We start from the raw sequence: 10,181 nt of genomic DNA, 5'->3' as shown, positions 1-10,181 counted from the left end.
ACATCGTCCGATCGGCGGCGGCGGCCCGGATTGGTCGGTCGACGGTCGTACGATTTGTTCCTGCAATTTTCCGGCTAACTGCGCTCTTTGACGTATCGTTATTCGACCGCGCTCCGTGATATCGACTATCGGCGGCGCCTGTGAATTTCCTCGACGTGATCGGGGAGGCCGGCGACGATTATGGCAGACCCGGGCGGCTGGGCACCGGCCCTGGAAAATGACTTCTCGAATTTTCAATCGAATGACAACTTCAATTTGAATGAAGTCACTGGCATCGATGGTAGGTTCTTGCGCTCCGCTTTCCTCTCCGACGATTATCTCTCTCTCTCCCTCGTGTGTGATACACGCGCGTATTTTGAGAAGTTAACGAGAAGTAATTGTTATTAAAGGTCGCAGGCATCTCTCTGTCAGTTTTCTTATCTGTTCTACTTGTCACTGATACATCTGTACGAATGCTACGTAAGAATCGCGCGGCATCATTGATCGCATCGCTTGATAAAGATTTTTGTCGATCCGAATAAAATTATTTATCGCTAAAAGACTTTTAATTTACATAATGTTTTTATAATTATATAAAAGTAGTGAAAGTTAGAAAGTATATTTAATAAGAGAAATTTATACTTTTTGTATGAAATGTTGGTGTAAAATTGAAAATTTTATTATTATTGATAAAATTAAAATAATCGTTAATTTGCAGAGCTTCTGACGAATTGCGAGAGCGAGCTGCTGAAGAATGAGCTCTTCAGCGATGAGGCTCTGCTATCTGAATTGGATACGCCTATGCCGATGGACACAGACACGTTTGACCTCTTAAATCTCAACAATGACGAGTTTAAGGACTTCAAAGACTTCAAGGATCCAGCGATCCTCGAGCCACCGAATGCGAATGTTATGGTGACGCAGCAGACCGATGGCGGTCAGCCTGTCACTTACGTGCAGCAGGAAATTCCGTCGGTGCCGCAAAACAGGCCGCAGAGGATAGTCGCTTCGACAAAGCCCACGGTGTTCAGCTCGCAGTACGCGATACCGCAAAATGTGAACTTCAACGTGCAGTCGCCGAACGTGGTGACCCTGGCTCCGGTCGCCCAACAGCGGCAGCTACTTTTGCCGGCCAAATTAATCAAGTCGGAATCTCTCGTGTATTCAAAGGGTGGGCAGACCATCACGTCGACCACTCCCGTTCCACATCAGATACACACTCTCGTGAATACTACAAGCGGAACGGTATTGACTACTGGTAAGGGCTTTTCCAGACAGACTTTTATAGCTGGGTAACCATGTGCATAAAGAGAATCATCTAATCACATTGCTATCATACGCGCATAAAATTTGATGGGATAATTTTCTTTATGCGTGTGGTTACGCAGCTGGGCAAATTTTGTCTAGATTGGTCCTAAATAAAAAAAAGTAGTTATTTTTAATGTTATTATATTTACTTAAGCATGAACAGTTATAATCGTATGAGATAGGAATGCGATGAGATAGGATTGCAATTTTATAGCAAGTTGGATTAATATGATTCTATACGATTTAAGGGATTCCTGTGGTGCTGGATACTGACAAGGTACAAATCAACCGACTCAACACAGGCACGCACGTGGGCGTACCGAGAGTAAGAGAGGTGAAGCGCAGCGCCCACAACGCTATCGAGCGTCGTTACAGGACGTCGATCAATGACAAGATAATTGAGCTGAAAAACATCATAGTCGGGACTGACGCCAAGCTGAACAAGTCGGCGATCCTACGAAAAACCATCGACTACATCAAATACCTGCAAAACACCAATGCGAAATTAAAGGCCGAGAATATGGCATTGAAGATGGCTGCGCAACGGCAAAATCTTCGCGATTTGTTGGTGTGCGGAGAGCTGACGCCACCGCGCTCCGACTCGAGCGAGCCATCCCTGTCACCCGCACCCGCGCCTCTGTCACCGCCGTCTCCGTCGTCGGTGAAGGACGATCCGGATATGCTGCACAATCTACACCCTGTGCCCACTCCGTCCAACGGAGGCATGAGAGATCACACTCGGCTGACGTTGTGCGGATTCATGCTATTATTTTTGGCGTTCAATCCTCTCGGCATCCTCGTGAACAACATTGGGAGATTCAATTATGATTACGTGAATACGAAACTGGACGGACGGACGATACTTAATTACCAAGGTAATGAACGCAAGTGGATTATTTCCCGCGCGCGATTTTGACAAATTCTTTATCGCTAGTATTCACCGTCCCTCTTTTCGATTACAGATCAGCTGGAATCGGACAAGCAACCGTGGAGCAACGTTATTCTCTGGTTTACCAACCTGATACTCTTGGCGGTCGGTCTCTGGAAACTGTTACTGTACGGCGATCCCGTTTTGCCTACCGACAGCAAAGTCTTCCTCGAAGTACGTCGTTGGAGACGTCAGGCCGAATTCAACATATCCAAACACGAATGCAATCAGGCGTACCGAGATTTACACCAGTGCCTGCAGTACATCGGCCGGTCCTTCCCGTTATCGCGTACGGAAATTTTTCTCGCTACCACATGGCAGATAGTGCGGCAGACCCTTCACAAATTATGGGTGGGCAGATGGGTCATGCAGATCAGCAAGTGGCTGTTGGAGAAACCGGAACGACAGCAGGCGGAGACGTCCGCCGTGGAGATCGCCATCGTTTACCAGCACATGCTCTGCCTTCGTATGTCCGAAGGGACGAAGGACTCGACGCTGTATCTCGCCCTTTGCGCCGTCAATTACGCGGAAGCTGCCGGCGAGAGTATGCCGAAGCCGCTTCTGGCTGAGATCTACACGAACGTCGCGTTGTGCCTGAAACAATCTTTCTTTCCGTACATACATAAATATTACCTGGGCAAAGCACGCGTCCTGCTGTCCTCCTGCGCCGTTCCCCCGAAATTGAAGTGGATCATGACCGACGAGGGCGCGAGATTTTTGGCGTCTCAGAAGTGGCAGTACAAGAAACAGGCCGACAGCGAATTCACGTCGCAGAGTAGCCGGGCGGACCCGCTGTCGTACGCGGCTCGCGCGTACAGGGATCATCTGATCGAGCAGTGCCTGCGTTTATTGACGGTCGGGGAGTGTCACGCATCCACCGTGCTCGAACTAGGACGGATCATCATGGCCTCCGCGGAAGTCGATGCCTGTTTCCCGTGCGCCGATAAAATCAGCGTAGCAAGTACGAATGTATTTTCAATTATGTGTTGTTATATATTTTTATAATTGCATATTTTTTTAGTATACATTATCACGCAACATATTTTATTTTTTCTTTCTACTTTTGCAGCCTTCGAAGATGAGATTGGATTATGGTGGGGAGCGGTAATTTGCGCTGCCGCGAGTTGGCGGTTGGGAGAAGAGGATTCAAATGCGTGGAGCATTGTGGAGAGTAAATTCCCCTACGAGAGGAACTTCCAAATTGGCGACAATAACAGCAGCAGCAGTCCGTTACCCCATGCTGTGCTCAGTGTTCTTCAGGTGGCGAAACATCCGACAAAGTTGGTCTCCATGCGTTTCATTGATCAGGCGGGATTGCTGCTCGAGCAGTCCATAGTGTACTATCATTGCAAGGAGCAGTCATCGCAGAAAGTCTTGGTGAGTTGACGGAATAAATTCTAATTGACGGATAATCGCATTGCCATGTAGTTTTCCTAAACGTAATAATATCTGCGTCGAGTTGAAATAACGTTGAACACAATGACAGAACTTGACGAGGTGAATAATGAACAGTTTTGGGATATTTCATTTATTTGAAGGAACAATATATATCTTTGCATAGGCAGCGACAAATTTTAAGTTCTGTCATTGATTGAATGTTGTATATTTATAAGTTACGTTTTGTTTATGCGTGTGTGTTAAGGGTAACTTCTTTCAAGCGTAAACCGTGCTACCGTTTACCTGTTACAAGTGTGCATTGTAGTTGCATTGCATGAAATATAACTATGCAATACTCCTGCAGTGCAACTCCTGTGGCAGGTCGCAGCACCATTTATATGTCTATATATATGTAATAGTTTTACACCTACTTTTCGTGAGTCACGTGTGCAAACGCCTTTTCGCCTGCTATTAATTCATTTCACTTATTTTTCAGCTTACTCAGTTACTGGTCTGCGACTGGCTTCTGGAAATACGCACAATTCTCTGGCAGGAATTGGACACGGAGCCAGAGAGATCGGTCGCAAGCGTGTCACTCGCTGGATTTCAGCGTGATTTGGCGTGCCTGAGACAATTGTGTCAGCATATCCCGGTAAGCGCGAGTCCACAATTTCCGTTTAGTTCGTCGTTTCAATAAAGCTCGAATTGACATAGCGGAATAATAAAATTTTACCGCACACGTAACTTTTTATCTAAGATACATGTAACGTTAATCCTTTTTTTCAGTCTGTGTTGGCGCGAGTGTTCCTGTACGAGGCTACAGCGCGCATGATGGCCGGGGCGACGCCGGTGAAGACTCAGATCTTACTGGATCGCAGTCTGCATCACAGGAACGCGCGGTCCTCGATTATATGCGGGAAGGACCGGTCGCAGGAGCAGAACAACAGCGAGAGGGAGCACGCGGTCGCGTTATGCCTGGCGTGCAGGCATCTGCCGACGTTGCTGTTGGCCTCGGCGGGAGAACGCGCCGGCATGCTCGCGGAAGCCGCCAAAACACTCGAGCGAATAGGGGATAGGAAACGCCTTCAGGAATGCTACAAACTGATGCAACAGTTAGGCTCCGCGATCACTGCCAACTGACGTGATTATCACGTGATTTTACACGTTTTACAAATATATCTTATATATGTACGTTTTACGTATACTTAAGTTATTAGATTACATACTCATTTAGCGGCCGGATTTAGATGTGACTACCAGCCCACGTTGCCAATGAGATCTTACCTTCCGCCAAATCTGTTATTTAAATTTTTTTCTTTTCCATTGCGGAACCGCCGCGTGTCTGTGAGAAAGGCTGCATTCCGATATCCACTGTCAGTTACTGCAAATCTATATTTTATGTCACGTATACTATAGATTTTCAGTACTGAAAGTTGCTGACGGTGAATATCGGAATGCAGCCAAAGTGTTGCGTGCATTAGTTATGCGTGTCCGACAGCTGAGCGAAACGTGAATGACAAGGAAGGGCATTGTGAACACAAAAGGGACAATCGACAAGGAAATCAGACCAAAAATTGCATCTAATAGCGACGTCGGGCACTTGCACTAGTGCACACTGAGTTGATTGATTAAGAACAAGCCTTAGTGCGCACTCAGTGTGCACTAGTGCAAGCGCCCGAATTCGCTATAAGTTTAACCATTGTAATCATTGTATATAGGGCATTTCACTTATACAATACAAATCTTATACCTGATGTGAGCACCTTTGGTTTGTAGTAATTATTTTCTCTTGTTACAAAGATAGATGATTTAATTTTTTTTTTAATACTACTTAAGAGAGTACCTTATTTACAGACTATTATATAAATTATATACCTATGTGTATTTTATATAATTAAATATAATTTAATTATATCTTCATGGCAATAAATGACATGTATATACAGATGGAAAATAATTGACTTTAAAAATAGCTATAAGAAAATTTCAGGGTTATAATTATCTTATACTTTTTCAATAAAAAATCAATTTTTAAACAATTTCATATAAACCGTGGCATATATAAAATAACGATCAGATGATTAAATTTGAATCCAATCTCACGTGTCATAGCAGTGACGTCACGCGCGTTCCGAATTATCGACAATCGATTCCGCACGAATCGCAGATCGCAGCGCGTCGCCACTCTCGAATCTCGAATGCCTCTTCTTTCCTGGCGACGACGTGAACGTGAGTTCCGAGTGTACGTTTATCAGCATTTTAAGATTATTCCTCGCAATTCGGGCCGAATCGGTATATCTTTCCTCCATGTACGTCGAAAGTGGATAATAGGCTTTCGTTTGCTGTTAAACTGCCGCCTCCAGCTCGGCCGAAGAACGCGACACGCCAGGTTTCAGCCGATTGATCTCGCTCCAGCACCGAGCCACGTGTATTTCGCACGTTATGCATCGCGCGTTGAAATTCCTCTCACAACAATGTTTCCCGTCGACACAAATCGCGTTTTCCATCATATAAATTATCGTATAAGGCGTGAAATTCAACGTTATCTCCCGTTAGACTCGTGCGAAAACGTGCAGGGATATTTAGGTTAGGTTGTTACACGCGGTGTAGATCTGCAAATGTGTGAAGCGTCGAAGACATTCGTTGCGTTGAGAAGAAGTATCTTTTTGTCTCAACAATAATCTTAATTTACAGTAATAACATTTTCCTAATTGTATTCGAAGTAAATTCAATCGATCGGTCGATACTCCGGAGATCACAAGTTTCTCTTTCACGTATACACGTGACAGTTTTACTTCGGGAATATACAATCTTTTTCTTTTTATTACAGATTGACACATCGTCATGACTAACTCAAAGGGTTACAGGCGTGGCACGAGGGACTTGTTCTCCCGCAAGTTCCGCAAGCATGGCACCATCCCCCTGTCCACGTACATGAAGACCTACAAGGTCGGCGACATCGTGGATATTAAGGGAAACGGCGCTGTGCAGAAGGGTATGCCGTACAAGGTTTATCACGGCAAGACCGGCCGTGTGTTCAACGTGACTGCGCACGCTCTGGGAGTTATTGTGAACAAGAGGGTACGCGGACGCATCATCGCTAAGAGGATCAACGTTCGCATCGAGCACCTGAGCCACTCCAAGTGCAGGGACGACTTTCTCAAGCGCGTCAAGGAGAACGAGAGGCTCCGGAAGGAGGCGAAGAAGACGAACGTTTGCGTTCTACTGAAGAGACAGCCCGCCGAACCCTCCAAAGCTCACATTGTATCGGGACGAGAAGCGCCCATCTTACTTGCGCCTGTTCCATATGAATTTATTGCTTAAAACGTTAAAATAAACTAAAATTTTCAAAGTAAAGGCGTGGCGTTATTATTTTTGACGTTGCTATCACGTAAAGCGGTTAAGAGTCTGATCCCTGAATAGAATAACTGATGTTACTTTTTTCAGAACGCTATTATATGAATGAGATACGAATATTTTCTTCAGAGAGACTTTAATTTCACGCTACAAATAAATCGTTGCATTTAATATGACAAATAAGCAAAATGCATAACTCTCATAACAATATTTTTATTCTCAGTCATATCTTTACATTTGTATAGAATCTGATAGTGCTTCCAACGTTTCTCTTTATATCAATGGACATGTAAGTTATCGTATAACGTAAATTACTCATTCTCTTCGAAAGGCGGACTAGCTTTTGAACATAAATAAATTATAAAGCATAACACAAACTGCTTCCAATTTTTCTTTTCTCGCAACAACTGCTGGTTTTATATGTACAAACCAAAAATTCTATCAAAATTTAGATAAGTTATATGGTACTACGTTTCGCTTCTCTTTCTATATATTCTACGAGCCAAAACATTACCGCGAACGTCGTATATCATTCTCATATATATATATAAATAATCTGACAAACCATTAGAACATTCAAAGATTCACATGCACTGCGCGCTTTGTTTGAAATACGAAATTAGCGTATAGGAGTGCTTAACTTCACGTGCTATTCATATTAAACTTTAACTACAATCTCGCGATTGATAGAACAGGATATAACCAGTTTCAGAGCTCTTCTGAATATCTGATGTGAGTCCATAAAAATCTTCTATAGTTGACGCATCAATTTTCTAGGGACATAAAGATACTTATTAATACCTTTTATAAATGTTTACGCTCTGTAAAGCAGAAACACTTACGTCAACCATGTCATCGTCAAAGAGCAACCAGAATCCATGACTTTTAACTATAGAAATGTAATGCCCTCGGTTAGGCCCACTTCCACAATGTATCACAACTGCCACCAGATCATACAACCGATCTGGGTTTACAGCATCATCACTCTGTAATTGAAATAATCATATGTTATCTTCAAACATTGAAATAATTATGACTATTTAAAAGAAAATTCATATCTAAGGAGATTTATCACGCGTTCATGAGTAATATCTGTATGAGTACTAACAGTATTGAAAAGTCTGAGCTCCAGTGGAAAAACTACTCTGTGAGATACTTTTATGTGGCGATTATACTGTTCCACATATTTAAATCTCTTTAGATGCAACGCTAGTATCATAGGTAGTTTCTTCACTCTCATTCGTTTCTGTAAAAATTTAAAACGGTCATGTTTCAATAAATAATTTATGTGATTCGTCCAAAAAATAAATCAATGGCAAATCAAATGCGTCGTTAATACCTGAGCTTCCTGGTAACTGCTGCAGTGATCGCATTTGAATTTGTTGTCGCTACACAGGGTCTCCGTATTGGAGAAGCATCTGAGGCAGTGTGTGATCGAAGTATTCTGATCTACGTCAACTTGCAGATCGAAGAAGTCCTCGTCTTTGCTAGAAACAGTCTCACAGTTAAGGCAGCGTGTTTCCGACGTCAGTATCCCCTGGAATATCTCGTGTACCCACGTAGGCTCCGGTGGCAAACCTGCAGCATCCCCTGCCCCACACTTTCCTCCAGTCGGCTTGCTCTGAGTTCTCTCCGCTGACGCGATAAATCACGACGGTGAATATGGTGCTACCATGCGCTACCGAGAGCGACAGAGACAAACATACTTACCCAGAATGATTTCATTTATGTGATTTATAAGGAAGTTCAAGAATTCGTGCGCATCTTGTTGCATGTAATTATCAAATTCCTCTGCAAGAAAGCAAGATAATTAAAGTTAACGACGATAAAATATCAAAGTTACTACAAAATATAAATACGCGCCCGTTGAAGCTTGAAGCACCGACCTTTCTCTTTCCTCAATCTGGCGATAAATTTCTTTGGCGCTATGGAACCTACTTTCTTCTTTTGAGTCGCAATACTGTAAAATAGGTCTGCCAGGCATGTCAGTAGGGTCTCCTTGGTTCGCTTATTTCTGGCTTTGTATTCCAAGACCTTCTCCCTGAACGGCCGACAAAAATATAAAGCCTGCAGCACCGAGTTGCTGTAACAGGTGTTGCCGAACTGCAAGAACACATTTTCATTGCAACTGGGGTGGAATATCAAAGGTCGCCAAGTCGATTTGTATCCAGCGCAGACGTACACTTACGTTGACTAAACCAAAGTAGTGTTCATTAGGCGGAAACTGATCGGAGCCAATATCTCTTTCCAATTGTGATATGGTTGTACCCTGGAATCGTAAATAAGAGTGTTACATACCGTTCGATATTCACCGCATCATAACGATGTTACATAACATCAAAATGTACATAAATGAGAGATTATAATTAATTTTATGCAGACCGAATACGCACGTGAGAATCAATGACAAGTAATTATGTAAATCATAATATCTGTGTACATAATTACGTTATTATTTTAACAGCTATTAAACTATTATAACGATGAACGTGGCACGCGAGATATCTAAAGCGAGATATATGACGAACGTTTACTCCGGATGTATCTCCGTTTCCGTGGCTCGCGAGCCACGTGGAACAATGCGTACATTTTTCTATCAAATTATCAACATCGATCGTGACGTCTCACTTCGCGAAGGGACGCACGAGCGATCGCACGCGCGACAACGCAGGAACGAGTTGCCGGATTGAAACGGGAGCAGTTCTACGTATCTCCGTCCTCCCGGCAAGGATAATTTTTCTCGGGGGGGAGCGGAGGGATGAGAGGGGCTTTACCATTTTATGACACGGTGAGGCGAGCGTGACACTGGCAAGCACTTAGCGCGGACTTCAGCAACGACGTAAACTCCATCGTACTGCGACGGACGTTGACCGGGATCTGTCGGCTAGAGCATCTCCGTCGGGGAAGGACGGGAGGGGGAAGAAGGTGGAAGGGGGGGAGGTGGAACCGTGGTCGTCGCGCGCCGCAACAACAGCGCCGCTTCCTGGCGCCGCTTCCACGTGTCGTTCGCGTCCGCGATCCCGACGTGTCCGGTCCGGAACTCCCAGAACTCCGATCGGGACAGAAGGGTTAAAAAGCTGGACGACAGGCTGAACACGCGGCGAGCGGGCGAGGATCGCCGACTCGCCGGGGCGTCCGTCCGATGCGATTCGCGCGACGAATTAAAGCCGGAACGCGCCGCCGATTCCGTCGCGTCGTGCGGGTCTTCCGCAAGCAATCAAAACCAGCGAGC

General features: G+C 44.5%; 3 protein-coding genes across 6 annotated transcripts; 2 read left to right on the top strand and 1 right to left on the bottom strand.

Annotated features, from left to right (window-relative positions):
- Positions 1 to 19: 19 nt before the first annotated feature.
- Positions 20 to 5,537, top strand: LOC139815353 (sterol regulatory element-binding protein 2-like). The gene is made up of 7 exons (XM_071782234.1): positions 20 to 280; positions 698 to 1,237; positions 1,536 to 2,162; positions 2,250 to 3,176; positions 3,285 to 3,592; positions 4,089 to 4,244; positions 4,379 to 5,537. Exons 1-7 carry the CDS (start codon positions 181 to 183, stop codon positions 4,730 to 4,732), a joined length of 3,012 nt encoding a protein of 1,003 aa, XP_071638335.1. The 5' UTR covers positions 20 to 180; the 3' UTR covers positions 4,733 to 5,537.
- Positions 5,538 to 5,712: 175 nt separating this feature from the next.
- Rpl21 (ribosomal protein L21) lies at positions 5,713 to 6,949 on the top strand. 4 transcript variants are annotated; one of them, XM_071782271.1, is made up of 2 exons: positions 5,713 to 5,834; positions 6,423 to 6,949. In XM_071782271.1, exon 2 carries the CDS (start codon positions 6,437 to 6,439, stop codon positions 6,914 to 6,916), a length of 480 nt encoding a protein of 159 aa, XP_071638372.1. In that variant the 5' UTR covers positions 5,713 to 5,834; positions 6,423 to 6,436; the 3' UTR covers positions 6,917 to 6,949. The 4 variants fall into 4 exon arrangements, with proteins under 4 accessions (XP_071638372.1, XP_071638374.1, XP_071638373.1 ...); XM_071782273.1 differs by having other exon boundaries at positions 5,758 to 5,821; XM_071782272.1 differs by having other exon boundaries at positions 5,805 to 5,901.
- A 197-nt stretch (positions 6,950 to 7,146) lies between these two features.
- On the bottom strand, positions 7,147 to 10,173 carry Usp12-46 (Ubiquitin-specific protease 12/46). The gene is made up of 8 exons (XM_071782263.1): positions 9,724 to 10,173; positions 9,138 to 9,218; positions 8,836 to 9,052; positions 8,660 to 8,740; positions 8,289 to 8,584; positions 8,058 to 8,195; positions 7,792 to 7,935; positions 7,147 to 7,722 (listed from the first exon to the last, which is right to left on the bottom strand). The coding sequence occupies exons 1-8, from the start codon at positions 9,724 to 9,726 to the stop codon at positions 7,615 to 7,617; spliced, it is 1,068 nt and encodes a 355-aa protein (XP_071638364.1). The 5' UTR covers positions 9,727 to 10,173; the 3' UTR covers positions 7,147 to 7,614.
- Positions 10,174 to 10,181: the final 8 nt, after the last annotated feature.

This window comes from Temnothorax longispinosus, chromosome 6 (genome assembly GCF_030848805.1).
Source record: "Temnothorax longispinosus isolate EJ_2023e chromosome 6, Tlon_JGU_v1, whole genome shotgun sequence".
Lineage (NCBI taxonomy): Eukaryota > Metazoa > Arthropoda > Insecta > Hymenoptera > Formicidae > Temnothorax > Temnothorax longispinosus.
This window is presented reverse-complemented; position numbering and strand designations above follow the sequence as displayed.